Source organism: Nerophis ophidion, linkage group LG29 (assembly GCF_033978795.1).
Source record: "Nerophis ophidion isolate RoL-2023_Sa linkage group LG29, RoL_Noph_v1.0, whole genome shotgun sequence".
Lineage (NCBI taxonomy): Eukaryota > Metazoa > Chordata > Actinopteri > Syngnathiformes > Syngnathidae > Nerophis > Nerophis ophidion.
In genome coordinates, this window is record NC_084639.1 from 15,158,516 (window position 1) to 15,182,970 (window position 24,455).

Sequence of the window (24,455 nt, forward strand, 5' to 3'; positions counted from 1 at the left end):
CGGTGGAAGAGGGGTTAGTGCGTCCGCCTCACAATACGAAGGTCCTGAGTAGTCAGGGTTCAATCCTGGGCTCGGGATCTTTCTGTGTGGAGTTTGCATGTTCTCCCCGTGAATGTGTGGGTTCCCTTCGGGTACTCCGGCTTCCTCCCACCTCCAAAGACATGCACCTGGGGATAGGTTGATTGGCAACACTAAATGGTCCCTAGTGTGTGAATGTGAGTGTGAATGTTGTCTGTCTGTGTTGGCCCTGCGATGAGGTGGCGACTTGTCCAGGGTGTACGCTGCCTCCCGCCCGATTGCAGCTGAGATAGGCACCGGTGCCCCCTGCGACTCCAAAGGGAATAAGCGGTAGAAAATGGATGGATGGTAGTAAGTACAATACTTACAGTATTATGGTTAGAGCAGTGGTTAGGGTTAGGGTTGACCTTGTTGGAGGTACCGAACCCCACCAGTTTCATATGTGCATTCACTGAACCCTTCTTTAGTGAAAAATAAAATGTTTTTTTTTTCAAATTCAAAACAAAGTTGTATGTTTTTGGTAACACTTAGTATGGGGAACATATTCTAAGTAACGAAGACTTAATTTACAGTTTTTTGGACACTAGGGGAACATATTCTAAGTAACAAAGACTTATTTTACAGTTTTTTGGACACTAGGGGAACATATTCTAAGTAACAAACACTTAATTTACAGTTTTTTGGACACTAGGGGAACATATTCTAAGTAACAAAGACTTAATTTACAGTTTTTTGGACACTAGGGGAACATATTCTAAGTAACAAAGACTTAATTTACAGTTTTTTGGACACTAGGGGAACATATTCTAAGTAACAAAGACTTAATTTACAGTTTTTTGGACACTAGGGGAACATATTCTAAGTAACAAAGACTTAATTTACGTTTTTTTGGACACTAGGGGAACATATTCTAAGTAACAAAGACTTAATTTACAGTTTTTTGGACACTAGGGGAACATATTCTAAGTAACAAAGACTTAATTTACGTTTTTTTGGACACTAGGGGAACATATTCTAAGTAACAAAGACTTAATTTACAGTTTTTTGGACACTAGGGGAACATATTCTAAGTAACAAAGACTTAATTTACAGTTTTTTGGACACTAGGGGAACATATTCTAAGTAACAAAGACTTACTTTAAAGTTTTTTGGACACTAGGGGAACATATTCTAAGTAACAAAGACTTAATTTACGTTTTTTTGGACACTAGGGGAACATATTCTAAGTAACAAAGACTTAATTTACAGTTTTTTGGACACTAGGGGAACATATTCTAAGTAACAAAGACTTAATTTACAGTTTTTTGGACACTAGGGGAACATATTCTAAGGAATAAATACTTAATTTAGAGTTATTTGGACACTAGGGAAACATTCTAAGTAACAAAGACCTAATTTACAGTTTTTTGGATACTAGGGGAACATATTCTAAGTATCAAAGACTTAATTTACAGTTTTTTGGACACTAGGGGAACATTTTAAGTAACAAAGACTTAATTTACAGTTTTTTGGACACTAGGGGAACATATTCTAAGTAACAACGACTTAATTTACAGTTTTTTGGACACTAGTGCAGGGGTGTCAAACTCAAATACAGAGTGGGCCAAAATTTTAAACCGAACAAAGCCGCGGGCCAAGGTTGAACAAATTAACATTTTAATAGGGACCCAAAAAAGTTTTGCATTGAATATTGAACAAGCAAGGCTTATATAACTTTAGTGACATGCAAAATTGAGTTTCAAATAATAATAAAAAAAATTAAAAAATATCAATGGCATATCAAATAAAATTTAAATAAAAATTGAATGCCTCTTTTCTATTTGCAGCCTTCTGAGGTAAATATCCAAATAAACTTTTTCCAAAGGCCAATAAAGTAAAATATTGAAAGTAAAATAACAATAAGGAATGAATCAAACATTCAAGCCTTGAAGTAGCAAGAGAAAGTGAATGAATAAAACTTTAATTATTGCTCAGTTTGCTACACTGATTTGCTTTAACAACCCTTATACAACCTAACTGTGCAAAATCAACTTTCAAAAAACAAACGAAAAAACATCACAGAAATAACATTTAAATAAAAAATGTAATGTCTCTTTTGTATTTGTAGCCTTCTGAAGTAAATATCAACATTAACTTTTTCCACTAGCTAATACATTTGAAAATAAAATAATAAGGTGGGGTTTGGGGGTGGCGGGGTTCGGTGGTAGCGGGGGTGGATATTGTAGCGTCCCGGAAGAGTTAGTGCTGCAAGGGAATCTGAGTATTTGTTCTGTTGTGTTCATGTTGTGTTTCAGTGCTGTTGTTCTCCCGAATTGTGTTTGTCATACTTGTCTGGTCAGGGTTCACAGTGTGGCGCATATTTGTAACAGTGTTGAAGTTGTTTATACAGCCACTCTCAGTGTGACCTGTATGGCTGTTGATCAAATATGCATTGCATTCACTTTTGTGTGTGTGTGTGTGTGTACAAGCCGCATATACTATGTGACTTGGCCGGCATGCTGTATGTATGGAGGAAAAGCGGACGTAACGACAGGTTGTGGAGAACGCTAAAGGCAGTGCTTTTAAGGCACGACCCCAATATTGTGGTCCGGGCCAGAGTTTGACACCCATGCACTAGGGGAACATATTCTAAGTAACAAATACTTAATTTACAGTTTTTTGGACAGTAGGGGAACATATTCTAAGTAATAAAGACTTAATTTGGAGTTATTTGGTTAGGGTTAGGGTTATAATCAGGGTTTGAGGGTTAGGGTTCTAATAAGGCCATGCCGAATAAGGCATTAATTAGTACCTGATGACTAGTTAAAAGTCAATATGTTACTAATTTGCATGTTAATAAGCAACTAATTAATGGTGAATATGTTCCCCATACTAAAGTGTTACCATGTTTTTTTTTACTTGTGCACAAAATGAACTGTTCATGAAATTCACCTTGTTCAAACAACAAAACTAAGACAGTGCATAAACTCACAACAAATTACACACCTGCAAATCAGTCAGCTGTTGCCGTATCCGTAATACGCCCGCAGGGAGAAATTTTTATTTACACGAAGAGTCGGGGGTGTTTTGATCTCCGCCGAACCCCTGAGGTCGACTCACCGAACCTCTAGGGTTCGATGGAACCCTGGTTAAGAACCACTGGGTTAGAGTGTCCGCCCTGAGTTCAAACCCCGGCGGAGTCATGCCAAAGACTATAAAAATGGGACCCATTACCTCCCTGCTTGGCACTCAGCATCCATCCATTTTCTACCGCTTGTCTCTTTTGGGGTTGTGTGGGGTGCTGGAGCTTATCTCAGCTGCATTCGGGCGGAAGGCAGGGTACACCCTGGACAAGTCACCACCTAATCGCAGGGCCAACACAGACAGACAACATTCCCACTCACATTCAAACACTAGGGCCAATTTAGTGTTGCCAATCAACCTATCCCCAGCATTAAGCATTGGAATTGTGTGTTGAATCAGCAAAAATGATTCCCGGGCGCGGCCACCGCTGCTGCCCACTGCTCCCCTTGCCTCCCATAGGGTGATCAAGGGTGATGCGTCAAATGCAGAGAATAATTTTGCCATGTCTAGTGTGTTTGTGTGACAATCATTGTTACTTTAACTTTTAACACTTTTTAGGGCGCAACAAAAACACACCTACCATCTAACTCCTCGCTGGGGCGGGGCGCGGGGGGTACTAGGATGACAGGGGATGCAAAACAATAACAGTGCAATACGTTTTCATAACATGGTCACTACTGCCTACTTTTTTCTTGTTATATTCTTATTTTACTGTTATATTTTTATTCCCATTGTTGCTTTTTATTTTTTATTCTTATTGTAATATTTATTTATTTTGTTTCCATTTAAACCCCCATTATCTACTTTTTACTTTTATTTAAATTGATCTCAACTCTGTACACTGCTGCTGGAATTTTAATTTTCCTGAAGGAACTCTCCTGAAGGAATCAACAAAGTACTATCTATCTATCTATCTATCTATCTATCTATCTATCTATCTATCTATCTATCTATCTATCTATCTATCTATCTATCTATCTATCTATCTATCTATCTATCTATCTATCTATCTATCTATCTATCTATCTACCTATCTATCTACCTGTCTGTCTGTCTGTCTGTCTGTCTGTCTGTCTGTCTGTCTGTCTGTCTGTCTGTCTGTCTGTCTGTCTGTCTGTCTATCTATCTATCTATCTATCTATCTATCTATCTATCTAACGTCTCGGACTTAATGTCATACTCGCAAACGAGACGCAGAAATGTAATAATGAAACAAAGTCTTTGAATTTTGAAGCAATAAAACAATTATTTTTTTTATCAAAAACAACATTTTTAACACAGAAAATTGGGACCATTGGGTTTGATTGATTGATTGATACTTTTACAGTATTAGTAGATTGCACAGTACAGTACATATTCCGTATAATTGACTCAAATAAGTTTTTCAACTCGTTTAAGTTGGGGTCCACGTTAATCAATTCATGGTACAAATATATACTATCAACATAATACAGTCATCACACAAGTTAATCATCATAGTATATACATTGGATTATTTACATTATTTACAATCCGGGGGATGGATGAGGAGCTTTGGTTGATATCAGTACTTCAGTCATCAACAATTGCATCAACAGAAAAATTGACATTGAAACAGTGTGGGTCTTATTTAGTAGGATATGTACAGCCAGCAAAGAACATAGTGAGTTCAGATAGCATAAGAACAAGTATATACATTAGAAGTACATTTGATTATTTACATTAGGTTGTTTGTAATCCGGGGAGATGGGATGTGAATGGAGGAGGGTATTAGTAAAGTGTTGAAGTTGCCTGGGGGTGTTTTTTTAGAGCAGTTTTGAAGGAATATGGAGATGCACTTACTTTTATACCTGCTGGGAGTGCATTCCACATTAATGTGGCATAGAAAGAAAATTAGTTAAGACCTTTGTTGGATCGGAATCTGGGTTTAACGTGGTTTGTGGAGCTCCCCCTGGTGTTGTGGTTATGGCGGTACTGACAGGGTACCGGGAATTGGTTCCCTATCAGTTGAAATGTGAACCGTAGCGGTCCCAAGTCAACACGGCCAAAGTGCAGGAAATCAGTGTTCGCACCAGGCGGTGTTGCCGAGGTAATTGACCAGCGATCGCGCTGATTAAAAAAAAGAACGAGATACGATTAGGCGCGACACACGCTTCGCTTGTCACCGCTAATCCATGATAACACTTCCTGATTGGGCCTTTATTTGTCTGGGGGGAGTGGGGGCGGAGTCGGCTTTGGCATTCATTAGGCCACAAGGAGCCAGGACACTCAGAAAGTGTTCCACTGGACTTGAAGTGACGTATGGGAAGTGGTTGTCATGTGACTAGCCCGATATAGCATCAATCCATCCATTTTTCTACCGCTTATTCCCTTTGGGGTCGCGGGCTGTCAGGTAAACCATCCATCCATCCATGTTCTACCGCTTGTCCCGTTCGGGGTCGCTGGAGCCTATCTCAGCTGCATTCGGGCATAAGGCGGGGTACACCCTGGACAAGTCGCCACCTTATCACAGGGCTAACACAGATAGACAGACAACATTCACACTCACATTCACACACCAGGGACCAATTAGTGTTGCCAATCAACCTATCCCCAGGTGCATGTTTTTCGCTGTGGGAGGAAGCCGGAGCAAATTGACTGTCAGGTAAACCAGCGAGCTTATTTCCAGAGCTCATTTTGAATCACTAACACTTTTAATGTCTTAATGTGGTGTCAAATATCACAACTGAAGATTTTTATTTTTTCTTAATTATTGTTGGGAAGCTAGGAAAATATCGCTATCAGTATTTTAGACAGTTAGGAGGCCACGGGGGAAGACCCAGGACATGTTGACAAGACTATGGCCCGGGAACACCTCGGGATCCCCCGGGAAGAGCTGGACGAAGTGGCTGGGGAGAGGGAAGTCTGGGCTTCCCTGCTTAGGCTGCTGCCCCCACGACCCGACCTCGGATAAGCAGAAGAAGATGGATGGGGTAGTTTAGCGTTAAAATTGCTGAGGTGGCAAATTTTTCACATGGCAAAAATGCTATTAAGGCACTCAATTATTTTTTTTTTAGACTTAGACTTCCTTTATTGTCATTAAAATTTTTACTTTACAGTACAGATAAGAACAACATTTTGTTGCATTAGCTTGTTGTAGTGCAGGATAAAAGAGCAATAAAGTGCAGATTGTTTGCATTTACAAAATAAAGTACAGATATAAACAGATTTAGTGTACAGATAAATATATTGCACTTTTGCATATGCATCCACGTTTATGGATGTATGTTATATTGTTTTATAGAATGTACACTGCAAAAAGTCAGTGTTCAAAAACAAGAAAAAATAATACAAAAATTAGGGGTATTTTATATGATTAAACAAAATTATCTGCCAATAGAACAAGAAAATTTGGCTTGTCAAGACTTTCCAAAATACCTTAAAATAAGTATATTCTCACTAATAACTGTACTACTATATGAGTATGTATTTTCTATTGTCTCATTGGAAATAAAACAGCAAAGTCCATTTGGCTGTCACTTATTTTAATATGAGACACAATTGTGTCAAAGTCGTGATTTTTTTTTCCTACTTGAAATAAAAATTCATTACTTTACAAAAGTAGTTTTATACTTGTAAGTGTTGATGAAACAGCTTTGCAACAGTTGATATTCTAGTTTCCAGCATGTTTTACTCAATATGGATCATAAATATATAAATATATAAATATAGGTTGTATATCAGTAAAATCAGTATATCAGTATATGAGTAAAATATTACAGCTTGTTGCTGAGATTTTATGACCTATATTTGATTTTTATATGACCTATAATATATATATATATATATATATATATATATATATATATATATATATATATATACATATATATATATATATATATATATATATATATATATATATACATCCATCCATCCATCTATCCATCATCTTCCGCTTATCCAAGGTCGGGTCGCGGGGGCAACAGCCTAAGCAGGGAAACCCAGACTTCCCTCTCCCCAGCCACTTCGTCTAGCTCTTCCCGGGGGATCCCGAGGCGTTTCCAGGCCAACCGGGAGACATAGTCTTCCCAACGTGTCCTGGGTCTTCCCCGTGGCCTCCTACCGGTTGGACGTGCCCTAAACACCTCCCTAGGGAGGCGTTCGGGTGGCATCCTGACCAGATGCCCGAACCACCTCATCTGGCTCCTCTCGATGTGAAGGAGCAGCGGCTTTACTTTGAGTTCCTCCCGGATGGCAGAGCTTCTCACCCTATCTCTAAGGGAGAGCCCCGCCACACGGCGGAGGAAACTCATTTCGGCCGCTTGTACCCGTGATCTTATCCTTTCGGTCATGACCCAAAGCTCATGACCATAGGTGAGGATGGGAACGTAGATCGACCGGTAAATTGAGAGCTTTGCCTTCCGGCTCAGCTCCTTCTTCACCACAACGGACCGGTACAACGTCCGCATTACTGAAGACGCCGCACCGATCCGCCTGTCGATCTCACGATCCACTCTTCCCTCACTCGTGAACAAGACTCCTAGGTACTTGAACTCCTCCACTTGGGGCAGGGTCTCCTCCCCAACCCGGAGATGGCACTCCACCCTTTTCCGGGCGAGAACCATGGACTCGGACTTGGAGGTGCTGATTCTCATTCCGGTCGCTTCACACTCGGCTGCGAACCGATCCAGCGAGAGCTGAAGATCCCGGTCAGATGAAGCCATCAGGACCACATCATCTGCAAAAAGCAGAGACCTAATCCTGCGGTTACCAAACCAGAACCCCTCAACGCCTTGACTGCGCCTAGAAATTCTGTCCATAAAAGTTATGAACAGAATGGGTGACAAAGGACAGCCTTGGCGGAGTCCAACCCTCACTGGAAATGTGTTCGACTTACTGCCGGCAATGCGGACCAAGCTCTGGCACTGATCGTACAGGGAACGGACCGCCACAATAAGACAGTCCGATACCCCATACTCTCTGAGCACTCCCCACAGGACTTCCCGAGGGACACGGTCGAATGCCTTCTCCAAGTCCACAAAGCACATGTAGACTGGTTGGGCAAACTCCCATGCACCCTCAAGAACCCTGCCGAGAGTATAGAGCTGGTCCACAGTTCCACGACCAGGACGAAAACCACACTGTTCCTCCTGAATCCGAGGTTCGACTATCCGACGTAGCCTCCTCTCCAGTACACCTGAATAAACCTTACCGGGAAGGCTGAGGAGTGTGATCCCACGATAGTTGGAACACACCCTCCGGTCCCCCTTCTTAAAGAGAGGAACCACCACCCCGGTCTGCCAATCCAGAGGTACCGCCCCCGATGTCCACGCGATGCTGCAAAGTCTTGTCAACCAAGACAGCCCCACAGCATCCAGAGCCTTAGGGAACTCCGGGCGGATCTCGTCCACCCCTGGGGCCTTGCCACCGAGGAGCTTTTTAACTACCTCAGCGACCTCAGCCCCAGAAATAGGAGAGTCCACCACAGATTCCCCAGGCACTGCTTCCTCATAGGAAGACGTGTTGGTGGGATTGAGGAGGTCTTCGAAGTATTCCTTCCACCTATCCACAACATCCGCAGTCGAGGTCAGCAGAACACCATCCGCACCATACACGGTGTTGATAGTGCACTGCTTCCCCTTCCTGAGGCGGCGGACGGTGGTCCAGAATCGCTTCGAAGCCGTCCGGAAGTCGTTTTCCATGGCTTCCCCGAACTCTTCCCATGTCCGAGTTTTTGCCTCCGCGACCGCTGAAGCTGCACACCGCTTGGCCTGTCGGTACCTGTCCACTGCCTCCGGAGTCCTATGAGCCAAAAGGACCCGATAGGACTCCTTCTTCAGCTTGACGGCATCCCTCACCGCTGGTGTCCACCAAGGGGTTTTAGGATTGCCGCCCCGACTGGCACCAACTACCTTGCGGCCACAGCTCCGATCTGCCGCCTCGACAATAGAGGTGCGGAACATGGTCCACTTGGACTCAATATCCAGCACCTTCCTCGTGACATGTTCAAAGTTCTTCCGGAGGTGGGAATTGAAACTTTGTCTGACAGGAGACTCTGCCAGACGTTCCCAGCAGACCCTCACAATGCGTTTGGGCCTCCCAGGTCTGTCCGGCATCCTCCCCCACCATCGCAGCCAACTCACCACAAGGTGGTGATCGGTGGAAAGCTCCGCCCCTCTCTTCACCCGAGTGTCCATAACTTGAGGCCGCAAATCCGATGACACAACTACAAAGTCGATCATGGAACTGCGGCCTAGGGTGTCCTGGTGCCAAGTGCACATATGGACACCCTTATGTTTGAACATGGTGTTTGTTATGGACAAACTGTGACGAGCACAAAAGTCCAATAACAAAACACCACTCGGGTTCAGATCCGGGCGGCCATTCTTCCCAATCACGCCTCTCCAGGTTTCACTGTCGTTGCCAACGTGAGCGTTGAAGTCTCCCAGTAGGACAAGGGAATCACCCGGGGGAGCACTTTCCAGTACTCCCTCGAGCGTTCCCAAAAAGGGTGGGTATTCTGAACTGCTGTTTGGTGCATAAGCACAAACAACAGTCAGGACCCGTCCCCCCACCCGAAGGCGGAGGGAGGCTACCCTTTCGTCCACCGGGTTGGACTCCAACGTACAGGCTTTGAGCCGGGGGGAAACAAGAATTGCCACCCCAGCCCGTCGCCTCTCACTGCCGGCAACGCCAGAGTGGAAGAGGGTCCAATCCCTCTCGAGAGAAGTGGTTCCAGAGCCCTTGCTGTGCGTCGAAGTGAGTCCGACTATATCCAGCCGGAATTTCTCGACTTCGCGCACTAGCTCAGGCTCTTTACCCCCCAGTGACGTGACGTTCCACGTCCCAAGAGCTAGCTTCTGTAGCTGAGGATCGGACCGCCAAGTGCCCTGCCTTCGGCTGTCGCCCAGCTCACAATGCACCCGACCTCTATGGCCCCTGCTATGGGTGGGGAGCCCATTGGAGGGGTGACCCACGTTGCCTCTTCGGGCTGTGCCCGGCCGGGCCCCATGGGAACAGGCCCGGCCACCAGGCGCTCGCCATCGTGCCCCACCTCCGGGCCTGGCTCCAGAGGGGGGCCCCGGTGGCCCGCGTCCGGGCGAGGGAAATCTGGGTCCATGATGTTTCTTCTTCATAAAGGTCTTCGAGCTGCTCTTTGTCTGATCCTGTTTGCCTTGGGAGACCCTACCAGGGGGCTTTATGCCCCCGGACAACATAGCTCCTAGGATCATTGGGACACGCAAACTCCTCTACCACGATAAGGTTGCAGCTCAGAGAGGAGAATATATATATATATATATTTTATTTTATTTTTTTATATATATATATATATAAAAGGGAATACGCGGTAGAAAATGGATGGATATATATATATATATATATATATATATATATATATATATATATATATATATATATATATATAAAACAAAAACTGAAATCTAAGTACGATTAAATATCTTAAATAAGGGTAATATTTGCTTATTTTGTTGCTGAGATTTTATTACCTATATTTAATTTTTATATGACCTATATATATATATATATATATATATATATATATATATATATAATATATATATATATATATATATATATATATATATATATATATATATATATATATATATATATATATATATATATATATATAAATATATATTATAGGTCATATAAAAATCTAATATAGGTCATAAAATCCCTATATATATATATATATATATATATATATATATATATATATATATATATATATATATATATATATATATATATATATATATATATATATATATATATATATATATATATATATATATATATATATATATATATATATATATTATAGGTCATATAAAAATCAAATATAGGTCATAAAATCTCAGCAACAAGCTGTAATATTTTACTGATATACTTTAGGACCAAAACAAATAAAACACTCTAACATAAAATCTGCATATTGACAAGTATTATCTTATCAGAGAGAAAATAAGCAAATATTACCCTTATTTAAGATATCTAATTGTACTTAGATTTCAGTTTTTGCAGTGACTGTTTCCAAAATTTTCAGTCAATTGTGTTTTTTTCCATGAACAATCATCTTAGGCATTATTTAGTAGTATTTTAAGACATCACAAGTGTTTTCAACGTGATTTAATGACCTTTTATGTCTTCAATCGCTCACTATAAGAGCAGAAGAGTCAATTCAGAGTGATGGATGTATAAAATCAAAGTTAACCAATATGATGATGATATCAGCGCACAAAGAAAAATGAAGAAGTGTCGTCTTTTAACAATGTGTGTTTTTTTCTAGGCATCCGGACAGAACAAGACCTTTTCGTGCGCCTCATTGACTCCATGACAAAACAGGTGAGACCATCACGTCATGTCTACTCTCTAAGCCGGCGTTAAAAGTGCGGCTTTTGACGACTCATTTTAAAAATATTATAACAAAAAAGTGGAGCAAAAAGAGCGAACAGGTGAAATGCAACAAGAAAAATTTGCAATATTGAGACTAATAACACAAAGCTTTTTTTACTTTAAAACTGGCAGTGCGGGAAAATAAGGTAAAAAAGTGAGGGCCACGTGCCGACTATGGCTGCCCTCAAATATTAATATTCATATTTGAAGACTTTCCTCATAATATTATGGCACCGTTGCATTTGATTATTAGATATTTTTACCTACACTGTAAAGAAAAAAAGAAGAGATTTTGGATTAAAAAAACTGGCAGCTCTGTTGACGAAAATTCGAAAAAAATATAATTTACTGTAAAATTTAGTTTTTACAGCATATTCATATAAATAGAACAAACTTTACCATACTAAAATTGTAAAGACTAAGCAGCCAGTTTTTTGTTGTTGTTTTTTTACCGTAAAATCTACAGTTGTTGTTTGTGTATTTTCTGTCAGCATTATTTTTAACAGTAACATTCTAGTTTTTTATCATAAAATCTATTGTCATTTTAACACTGTACACTCTTATTGAAATCATGAGTTAAGTGGATATTTAAGTATTTTTATTTTTTCCCCAAAAATGTGGAATGTATGACGATATAAAATGTTATGCATTATTAGATTGTATCAATTTTAAATGAAATAATAAATTTATTTAATGAGGGAAAAGTGGTAGAAATGGATGGATGGATGGAAGATAAAAGATGAAGTATTTTATAAATGCCTATTATTTCCAGGGCCATACAAAATGAAATGGCGGACCAGGTCTGGCCCCCGGTCCTTGAGTTTGACACTAAGGGATCTACACATTTAAGCGTTGAAAGTGAAAATAATCTACATTGATGTATAACTTATTTTTTAATACTTTTATGAGTGGGGGCTTTTTGTTTCCTCTGATTTTTTAAACTCATTGTTAAAAAAAATCAAAAACAATGTGATGAATTATTGACTTTTTTAAGGAGCCAATTTGATTGAAATCGTAAGTCAAGCAGATATTTAAGTATTAAAATTTCCCCCCCAAAATTAGGAATGTATGATGATATCAAATTTGATGCATTATTAGATTGTATCAATTTTAAATGAAATTTTTCCCGTCAAACTAGAAATAACAAATATATTTAATCTGACAAAATATGAAGTACTTTAAAATGGTGAATGGTAAATGGGTTATACCTGTATAGCGATTTTTCTACCTTTTTTTTTTTTTCAAAGAACTCCAAAGCGCTTTGACACTATTTCCACATTCACCCAATCACACACACATTCACACACTGATGACTTTATAAATGCCTGTTATTTCAAAGGCCATATAAAATGATATTTGAGTTTGACATTAGTGATCTACACATTTAAGGGTTGAAAGTGAAAATACTCTATATGGATGTATAACTTATTTTTAATACTTTTATGAGTGGGGGATTTTTGTATCCTCTGATTTGTATAAAGTAACTGTTAAAAAATCACAAACAATAATAATACTTATTGACTTATTTAATGATCCAATTTGATTGGAATCATAACTCAAGCAGATATTTAAGTATTTTTATTTTTTCCCAAAAAATTAGCAATGTATGATGATATACAATTTGATGCATTATTAGATTGTATCAATTTTAAATAAATTTTTTTTCCTGTCAAACTAGAAATAGCAAATATGTTTAATAAGATGAAATTAGTTTATAAATGGTCCGCCATATAAAATGATATGGCGGACCAGGACTGGCCCCCGGTCCTTGAGTTTGACGCTAGTGATCTACAGATTAAAATAATATATTTTGATGTACAACTTACTTTTAACACTTTTGAGTGGGAGCTTTTTGTATCCCCTGATTTTTTTAAAACGCATTGTTTAAAAAAAAAATCCAATTGACTTGAAATATTTATTTCAAACCTGCACAGTACAACTAAACACAGTTTTTTTTTTTTTTTACATGTTGGCTAAGAGGCTTGAAAAGGGGTTGGATGAAGCAGCTGCTTATAATGGCCCAACCCCTCTCACTCATTCCACATTTAACATAAACATTATAATACAAAGACATGCACCTGGGGATAGGTTGATTGGCAACACTAAAAATTGGCCCTAGTGTGTGAATGTGATTGTGAATGTTGTCTGTCTATCTGTGTTGGCCCTGCGATGAGGTAGCGATTTGTCCAGGGTGTACCCCGCCTTCCGCCCGATTGTAGCTGAGATAGGCGCCAGCGCCCCCCCGCGACCCCGAAAGGGAATAAGCGGTAGAAAATGGATGGATGGATGGATGGATGGAATATAATACAAGAACAATACTCTATAAACAAAACAAGAAAAAAAGTTAGAGTGAAGCACTAAAAAAAAAAAAAAAAGAAAAGGCGACGACAGTGGGAGCGTTTCAGATGTAATTAGACACATTTATTAGGATAATTCTGGAAAATCCCTTATCTGCTTATTGTGTTAAAAGTGTTTTAGTTAGATTATAAAGTCATACCTGAATGTCGGATGGCTGCGGTGAACGCCAGTGTCTCAGAGAAGCTGAGGAGCCAAGCTCACAGCTGCCTTCCTTCCTTCCTTCCTTCCTCTTCCAGGTGGTAGGGTGGCTGTGTCAGCAATCTGAGGGTTACCGGTTCAATCCCCACCTTCTACCATCATAGTCACGTCCGTTGTGTCCTTGGGCAAGACACTTCACCCTTGCTCCCGATGGGACCTGGTGAGCGCCTTGCATGGCGGCTCCCGCCATCAGTGTGTGAATGTGTGTGTGAATGGGTGAATGTGGAAATACTGTCAAAGCGCTTTGGGCTCCTTAAAAAGGGGTAGAAAAGCGCTATACAAGTACAACCCATTTACCATTTGCCTTTTTGAGCTGCAGGATGAGGTTGCGTAATCCACTCAAGTCTCCCGTAAGAGCCGACTTAATATCACAATTTTCCCATCCCAAAACTTGCTGGCTGACGTAGAGAAACATGTTCGCTTGACCGCTCTGTGTTAAAGCTTCACAACAAACAAAGAAACACAGGCTGTGTTTCGGTTGTTAAAGGCAGCCGCTTTCTACCAACAGCATTCTTCTTTGACGTCTCCATTATTAATTGAACAAATTGCAAAAGATTCAGCAACACAGATGTCCAAAATACTGTGTAATTATGCGATGAAAAGAGACGACTTTTAGCCGTGAGTGGTGCTGGGCTAATATGTCCCCTCCAACCATTAACGTCACAAGCACGCGTCAACATAAGCGTCATCATTCCGCGACGTTTTCAACAGGAAACTCCGCGGGAATTTAAAATTGCAATTTAGTAAACTAAAAAGGCCGTATTGGCATGTGTTGCAATGTTAATATTTCATCATTGATATATAAACTATCAGACTGCGTGGTGGGTAGTAGTGGGTTTCAGTAGGCCTTTAATGACGTACATTCAGAGTATTGAATTCTCGTGCCCGTCACTATATCACTGGAGTAGATAAATCACTGGAATAGATAAATCAACAAATGTATCATTTGTAGAAAATAAATCACCATTTTCCTCCCAATCAAGTGAAACTGGATCACCTCTCACGGCTCGGGAAATCACGATCCACAAAATCTCGGCCTGTGTTTCTCTCTCACCTCGCCACATACGGTCCATAATTAATAACATGACCCCGCCCACAAAACCGTCACCCCCCCCTCCGCCCCGTCTGCATGTCAGCCATCGATTGTCCGAGGGGGCCGACACGGCGTCGGCCATGGAGCTGATCAATAAGCCGCATGTGGCACAGCGCGACCCACTGGAGACCACCCTGCCGACACCTCCTTACTCTCTCACACACACACACACACACACACACACACACACACACACACACACACATACACACACAGAGTACTGACAGACAGGTCGGCTGGAGCCCCGGCAAATCGATGAAAGCCCGCGAGGAGCCGTTAGAGTGAATGAAGTTCATTGACGACGTTAAAGAGTGTGTGAAACACACACAAGCTCTGCACACACACGCGCACACACACACACACGCACGTCAACAATGTCCACATGATGTCCACACGTGCAGTACAACAGGGTGGCAAAATGTCTCCAATGCTTAAATGTTCCCTATGAAAATATTAATAAGTAAATATGAATAATGGCCTGCGATGAGGTGGCGACTATAGCTCGATTGGTAGAGCGGCCGTGCCAGCAACTTGAAGGTTCCAGGTTCGATCCCCGCTTCCGTTATCCTAGTTACTGCCGTTGTGTCCTTAGGCAAGGCACTTTTCCCACCTGCTCCCAGTGCCACCCACACTGGTTTAAATGTAACTCAGATATTGGGTTTCACTATGTAAAGCGTTTGAGTCACCAGAGAAAAGCGCTATATAAATATAATAGATTAGAATAGAATAGAATATATCTTTATTGTCCTTGTACATTTGTACAACGAAATTGTATGCAAACTAATTCAGTGCAAAATCATACATAAAACCACAAGAACGTAGATAAATAAAACCATAAGAACATAGATAAATGGATAAAAATACATAAAATTCATAAAAATACCACGTATACAGCTCATGTGCACAATAAAGATATATTTTATTCTATTCTATATTCTATAATTCACTTCACTTCACTTGTCCATGTCCGCCCAAAAGGGACAAGCAGTAGAAAATGCACGGATGGATGAATAATGGCTTGCAGCCTCGTCTAGAGTTCATATTTGAGCTAAGGTCTGTACACTTTGAACACAACGTGTGATGCAGTACTGTACATCAAACAAACCCAAGAAGCAGGATCAACTTTCTATTAAATGACAAGCCAAAACATGTGGTGCCCTCACAAACAATCAGAAATCTCCCAAAAAAATCCTTCATTTGAACAAATATACGGCTACAGATATAAACATTTAAAAAATTCAAATCCACTTACCGTATTTTCCTGACTTTAGCCCACAGCGGTATATAAGCCACACCCACTACATTTGGGAAAAATCAAGTTTTTCCTTATATTAGCCAGGCAGATGTACATACGTTGTGAAATTAGTTATTTACACAGAAATTCTAAACATTTATTTACATACCTTAATTGTTTCCTAATGGTGTCTGTAAGACGGCAGTAAAACGGCTGCTCAAACAAAACAGAAGTTGTCGTCATGGACCCAATAGCTGCGGAAGCTAGCTCTCCAATCAGCTAAACAGACTCAATAACGCCACGGTGACGTTTTGGTGAATTGACTGATGCTTTTGTGAAACTGAAACAATACAAAAATAAATATTATGATTATTATTATTAACACTGACACTTGTAAATGTGCTGGCAAATTAGCTAACGCTAGCTTTATTAGATTACGATAGCATTAACAAATGTGCATGGAAACACTCCTACAGACTTCACACATGGGAATTGTTTTGGTTATATTGTAAAACTTACAAACAATTTTTGGAGTAATAAATGAAGAATCCATAGGAGTAGAACGCTATGGACGGCTGGAAGACAAACACTGCACTTTAGTTGGAGAAAAAAATAAAGCACTCTGTACAGGGAAGGACACATGCAGTGGGTAAACTTGTCCATAAGATGATGCCGTAGCACAAAAAATAAAACAATTTCTAGGTGTATGTTTATTTTTTTTAAATTTATTTTTATCATGGCCGTTTTCGGAGAAAAATCCAAAACGTTTTATTAGCTGTAGGGTTCAAAGTGTAAGAAAAAAGTAGCGGCTTATGGTCCGGAATGTACTGTATTTGCCACACCGTACTATAAGTTGCAGATATACACTTTGTTAAATAAGTTATTCCCACAGAAATATTTTTAAATGTTTATATACATACCTCAGTTGTTTACAAACGGTGTCTGTAACACAGCAGTAAAACGGCTGACCAAACAAAACAGAAGTCGTCGTCCTCATGGACCCACCAACTGCGCAAGCGAGCTCTCCAATCTGCTAAACAGACTCAATAACTCCACGGTGATGTTTTGTTGAAGTTACTGAGGAATTTGTGAAACTGAAACAATACAAAAAGAACGCCTTTGTAAGTTAACAATACTAACACAGACACTCGCAAACGTGTTAGCATATTAGCAAGTGCATTACATTACGTTAGCATGCACATATATGCATGAAATCCCTCCACATCAAACACGGGACACTTTGATAAGTACAAATTTTTTCAGTCGTATTGTAAAACTTACAAACGTTACTTGGAGCGATGAATCCATTAGAGTATAAACACTATGGACGGCTAAAAGACGAAACGGCACTTATACTTCCGGTTCAAAGCTTTAACCAGCGTTTTATAAGCCGAAAGGCTCAAAGCGTAGGAAACTTACAAACGTCACTTGGAGCGATGAATCCATAAGAGTAGAAACGCTACGGACGGCTAAAAGACAAAACAACACTTATACTTTCGGTTCAAAGCTTTAACCAGCGTTTTATAAGCCGCAAGGCTCAAAGCGTAGGAAACTTACAAACGTCACTTGGAGCGATGAATCCATAAGAGTAGAAAAGCTATGGACGGCTAAAAGACGAAACAGCACTTATACTTCCGGTTCAAAGCTTTAACCAGCGTTTTATAAGCCGCAAGGCTCAAAGCGTAGGAAACTTACAAACGTCACTTGGAGAGATGAATCCATAAGAGACGGCTAAAAGACGAAACGGCACTTATACTTCCGGTTCAAAGCTTTAACCAGCGTTTTATAAGCCGCAAGGCTCAAAGCGTGGGAACTTCGGCAGAGGAGGACCTGACGAGAAAGGAGCGCAGACAGATAGTAGCTATCTTTTTCCCAAAAAAGTCCGGTCTCATCCCAGATAAAACTTGCTTTGGTCGATTTCTCCATACAGTACAAATTAAATCTTTGTTCATTTATTTACTCCAATAATGTATGGCCCTTAAAGTACTTCCCCCAAATTTGCCAGCGTGGAAAGAAGAAGAGAATCTGTTGTCTTTTTGGGACTCATATGGAGTTAGGCAAATAGTCAAAAGGGGACTAAACATAGAGAAGACACCCATGCCGCAGTGCTGAGAAGTGACTGGTGGTGTGATGTGGAGGGCTGCGCCTCCTCCAAAAATGCTATGCCCTGCTTTTTGTCCTGCAGGCGGGACACAAAATGAATGGATGAAGCTTTGGCAAATGGAGGCATATTTGGCTTAAAAATAAAGGGGGTCTTAATAGGGGGTTCCACTCTGCCTTGGTTCTACAAACCTCTTGTTCTTTTTCTCATGTCCACAGCCCATCCTGTACGAGGGACAGGACAAGAACCCCGAAATGTGTCGCGTCCTGCTCACGCACGAGATCATGTGCAGGTACTTGACTTGTGTGTGTGTGTGTTCTTGTATTGCTACGCTTCTTGAGACATCAACTAGGAAAAGTATGAGGAGGTGTGAACAAGTTAGGACATAAAAATGGTCCCAATACAGAGAAAACCATTGCATCTAATGGAGAATGTCTCATTTGCACCCCCTGGTGGTGAAATCTATAAAAATGAGGGCAGTCCCAAAAAGAAAGGATTTTTCAAATAGACTGCGTTTCGGTTTTAAAAGTGCTCCCCCTCTGGTCAACATATGAAATAACAAGTGTGTGTAAAAATTTGAAGTGCTCCCCCTCTGGCCAACATATGAAATAACAAGTGTGTGTAAAAATTTGTACTGCTCCCCCTCTGGCCAACATATGAAATAACAAGTGTGTTACAAATTGAAATGTGCCCCCTTTGGCCAAAATTAATAATAATTAAAAAAAAAACAAGTATATAGAGACGTACTGTAATAACTTGAAGTAAATAATGAAGATGAAATAAAAAAAAACAATGAACTAAAAGCAGTCTTTTTCTCACAATGTGTCGACTTTTTTCTTGAAAAATTGGGAACAAGTTCTCATATTCTTTCTGTTTCTGTAATATTGCAATATTTTCTCATAAAATTATGATTTTTTTGATGTAAAATTATTACTTTTTACTGCGAAGTGGTGACATTTGTCATATAAAATTCTGACTTTTATCACAATATTGCCATTTTTTTGTTGTTCTTGTAAAGTCGTAATTTTTTGGAGTAAAATTATTACTTGTGTCTTCATTTTGCCAAGTAAAATTATTATAGTAATATTGCCAAAATTTGAAGCTTTCTTATAAAATTGTGACTTTTGTCGAGTAAAATTACGACTCTTTTCATAAAATTGCTAAAATGTTAAGTTTTTCTTGTAAAATTGTGACTGTTATTGAGTAAAATTCCAACTTTTATCATACTATTGCACAGATGTTCAGTTTTTCTTTTAAAATGTTGACTTGCGTTACATAAAATTATGACTTTTTGTTAAAGTTAAAGTAGTCACATACACTAAGTGTACTGAAATTTGTCCTCTGCATTCGACCTGTGAGGTGAGGGGAGCAGTGAGCAGCAGTGGTGGCCCCGCTCAGGAATTATTTTGGTGATTTAACACCCAATTACAACCCTTGATGCTGAGTGCCAAGCAGGAAGATAATGGGTCCCATTTTTATAGTCTTTGGTATGACTCGGCCGGGATTTGAACTCACGACCTACCGATCTCAGAGTGGACACTCTAAGCCAGGGGTCACCAACGCCCGAAAGGACCAGATGAGTCGCCCGCTGGCCTGTTCTAAAAATAACTCAAATAGCAGCACTTACCAGTGAGCTGCCTCTATTTTTATTTTATTTTATTTTATTTATTTACTAGAAAGCTGGTCTTGCTTTGCTCGACATTTTTAATTCTAAGAGAGACAAAACTCAAATAGAATTAGAAAATCCAAGAAAATATTTTAAAGACTTGGTCTTCACTTGTTTAAATAAATTCATTTATTTTTTTACTTTGCTTCTTATAACTTTCAGAAAGACAAGTTAAGAGAAAAAATACAACCTTAAAAATGATTTTAGGATTTTTAAACACATATACCTTTTTTACCTTTTAAATTTCTTCCTCTTCTTTCCTGCCAATTTAAATCAATGTTCAAGTAAATCATTTTTTTTTTAATTGTAAAGAATAAATACATTTCAATTTAATTCTTAATTTTAGCTTCTGTTTTTTCGACGAAGAATATTTGTAAAATATTTCTTCAAATTTATTATGATTAAAATAAAAACAAAATATTCTGGCAAATCTAGAAAATCTGTAGAATCAAATTTAAATCTTATTTCAAAGTCTTTTGAATTTCTTTTAAAAAAAAAATTCTGGAAAATCTGGAAGAAATAATAATTTGTCTTTGTTAGAAATATAGCTTAGTCCAATTTGTTATATATTCTAACAAAGTGCAGATTGGATTTTAACCTAATTAAAACATGTCATCAAAAATATATATTCATAGTGAGAAATCATTAAGATGATCAGTGTTTCCACAAAGATAAATATTCATTATTAATAATACCATAGAGTTAAAAGTAAATTGAGCAAATTGGCTATTTCTGGCAATTTATTTAAGTGTGTATCAAACTGGTAGCCCTTCGCATTAATCAGCACCTAAGAAGTAGCTCTTGCTTTCAAAAAGGTTGGTGACCCCTGTTCTAACAGTTTTTTTTTTTTATAATACTGCCCAAAAAGTTTTTCCTGTGAAATTCCAACTCATTTTTCACAACAAGCTTTTTTTATATTTGCATAGTATGTCCATCCATCCATCCATTTTCTCCTATTTACCCCTTTCGGAGGTCTCAGGAAGGTAACAAATATAAGTGTGTGTGTATGCGTGTGTGTGTGTGAGCAAACAGCAGCTGTGCGCTGTCGTCGTGTTGATGGCACCAATCAACACGTCCTCCGCGTCTCGTTAGTCCCGTTAATGGATTTACGAGTTCAGACGTGATCAGATTGGACGTTAACGCGAGTCAGACCCCCAACACCAGGGGGGGGCGTCGGACAGGTCCATCGCCGTAGCAACGGACGCTGCCAGACCTCGGCGCTCGCTGCGACCGAGGGCAAAGTCGGCATGCCGGCTCGCCAACGTAGGACCGCCCCGTCGTGAAAATTCTGGGACCGGGGCGGCGCCAGCTGGGATTGGCCTCCTCCGTGGCGCCCCCCTCAGGGGCCTTCCTGTAATCACATCACTTGTCCTCTGACCTCAACCGCTGACCCGTGCACTCACACCTTATTGGAGCTATGATTCTTCCTGAGGGAGCGCCTTTGTGCGTTTGTGTACGTGTGTGTGTGTGTGTGTGTGTGTGTGTGTGTGTGTGTGTGTGTGTGTGTGTGTGTGTGTGTGGTGTGTTCGTGTGAGGTGACATGTGAAGAAGATCTCTCTTGTAGATGTGTGAAGTGTGTGATGATGCTAGTGTGGTCACTGATCCAACTGGCACCACTGTTTGTGTGTGTGTGTGTGTGTGTGTGTGTGTGTGTTTGTGTGTGTGTCTGTGTGGGACACCTGACGAGTCAAAATGAGCGACAACGCACACCACTCTGTCATTAGGCGGCTGGCGGCCCAAGGGGAAACGTCATTAAGGCGATCTTGTGGACGCGGTGCCAAGGTTTGTTTTGGTCTTTGTGAGCGCGATCCCCGGGGGGGGGGGGGGGGGGCGGGGTGGCTGGGGGGGCCAGGGGCGCGGGGCCAGCCCAGCTCCCGGGGTCCAGTTTGTTTATTACACTTCAGTAGCACTTTGTCACCACAGCAGCACCCGCGGGTGCCGATTGCTAATTGGTCTCCTGGAAGTTTGGCTAATGGCTGCAAGTAGCGAAGGGAATCGCACAACAGTCGCACTTCCTCACACAGGCGAGGCTTTCTGGCCGCACTATCAATCATTCATCACGCCCGCGTGAAATGGCAATGCCATTCAGGACGGCGGGGCGCCGCAGCGTCAGGGCCCGGTCGGGCCCAAGCGATTCTTTTTGAAGAATTAGCGGAGGGTATGTTAATGAGGTCGTGGTTATTCTGATAGGTCACATGATCTTATCTTCTATTACCATGCCGCTTTTTGTGTTGTTCACATGTAACATTTAGGAATAGAATATCATGAATTGATTAAAGCTGCAAGCAGCGTTGGTCGGGCCCGCTTTGGCTACTGCCCCTGCAACACAAGCCCTAATCTTGGTCAGACCTATATAGAGGTTTTTGTTTCATGTCTCTAAGAAATTCCTAACGAAAGTTACAAGTAGTTTTGTCTGTGTTTTTTCCTAGGGGGCGCCAGAGCGCAATTTTGATTTGTAGGGTTTAGTTTTTTATTAGATGTCAATTTTCGCCAGTCCTGATGTGTGTATAAAATTTGGTGAGTTTTGAAGCATGTTAAGCGGGTGAAATTACAGCTCAAAGAGGCAAAAATCAAATTTTTTAGGAACATTTTATTGTGAAGGGGTTTTTGCCAACTTCCTGTTGATTTTTGCTGACAGAAGTGATCGTATGAAATGTAGGTCTATGTCAGACCTACATACAGGTATTTGTTTCATGTTTCAACGACATTCCTAACGAAAGTTACAAGTAGTTTTCTCTGTGTTTTTTCTTAGGGGGCGCTAGAGCGCAATTTTGATTTTTAGGGTTTGGATTTTTATTATATGGCAATTGTCGCCAGTCCTGATGTGTGTGCCAAGTTTGATGAGTTTTGAAGCATTTTAAGGGGGTGAAATTACAGGTCAAAGAGGCAAAAATCACATTTTTTAGGAACATTTTATTTTGAAGGGGTTTTTGCCAACTTCCTGTTGATTTTTGCTAACAGAAGTGATTGTATGAAATGTAGGTATTTGTTACATGTTTCTACGACATTCCTAACGAAAGTTACAAGTAGTTTTGTCTGTGTTTTTTCCTAGGGGGCGCTAGAGCGCAATTTTGATTTGTAGGGTTTAGTTTTTTATTAGATGGCAATTTTCGCCAGTCCTGATGTGTGTGTAAAATTTGGTGAGTTTTGAAGCATGTTAAGGGGGTCAAATTACAGCTGAAAGAGGCAAAAATCACATTTTTTAGGAACATTTTATTTTGAAGGGGTTTTTGCCAACTTCCTGTTGATTTTTGCTGACAGAAGTGTTCGTATGAAATGTAGGTCCAAGTCAGACCTACATACAGGTATTTGTTTCATGTTTCTACGACATTCCTAACAGAAGTTACAAGTAGTTTTGTCTGTGTTTTTTCCTAGGGGGCGCTAGAGCGCAATTTTGATTTTTAGGGTTTGGTTTTTTGTTAGATGGCAATTTACGCCAGTCCTGATGTGTGTGTAAAATTTGGTGAGTTTTGAAGCATGTTAAGGGGGTCAAATTACAGCTCGAAGAGGCAGCGGAAGAAAGAAAGAATTAGAGCTGCAAGCAGCGTTGGTCGGGTCCGCTTTGGCTGTTGCCCCCGCAAACCAAGCCCTGGTCTAAGTCAGACCTACATAGAGGTTTTTGTTTTATGTCTCTACGACATTCTTAACAGAAGTTACAAGCAGTTTTGTCTGTTTTTTTTCCTAGTGGGCGCTGGAGCGCAATTTTGATTTTTGGGGTCTGGTTTTTTATTAGATGGCAATTTTCGCCAGTCCTGATGTACGTGTAAAATTTGGTGAATTTTGAAGCATGTTAAGGGGGTCAAATTACAGCTCGGCGTTTCTGGATGTTGTTGATAAATGGCTTTCGCTTTGCATAGTAGAGCTTTAACTTGCACTTTGAAGCATTTTAAGGGGGTCAAAGAGGCAAAAATAACATATTTTAGGAAACTTTGCACAGGGGGTTCTTTGAAGGAGCGTAAAATCAAAACTGGAGCAGTAATCAAAACTCTTTGGATAACATTTAATCAGGGTTCAATCTCTCTCCTGTGCGAGTTTGAAACCGACACGACAAATGCGCTCAGAGGAGATAATGTTTGAAAAAAGGTGACGGGTTTTTACAAAACTTTTATTTTGAAGGGGTAATTGCCAACTTCCTGTTGATTTTTGCTGAAGGATGTCAATTATTAAAATGTAGGTTTAAGTGAGACCTACATAGAGGTTTTTGTTTCATGTCTCTCCAACATTCCTACCGGAAGTTACAAGCAGTTTTGTCCGTGTTTTCTCTCTAGGAGCAGTTTTTTCTGTGCTTTATTCCAAAATTGTGCTAGAGCGCAATTTAGAGTTTTGGGCTTTGGTTTTTTTA

General features: G+C 40.2%; 1 protein-coding gene across 6 annotated transcripts in view; it reads left to right on the plus strand.

The window, feature by feature from the left end:
* Positions 1-24,455, plus strand: part of LOC133545865 (transcription factor COE3-like) — a 162,357-nt gene that overhangs the window by 18,702 nt on the left and 119,200 nt on the right. For all 6 annotated transcript variants that reach the window (XM_061891558.1, XM_061891554.1, XM_061891557.1 and 3 more), the window contains exons 4-5: positions 11,357-11,412; positions 18,666-18,739. In XM_061891558.1, coding sequence (XP_061747542.1) covers positions 11,357-11,412; positions 18,666-18,739 — 130 coding nt within the window. The remainder of the gene's footprint in view (positions 1-11,356; positions 11,413-18,665; positions 18,740-24,455) is intronic.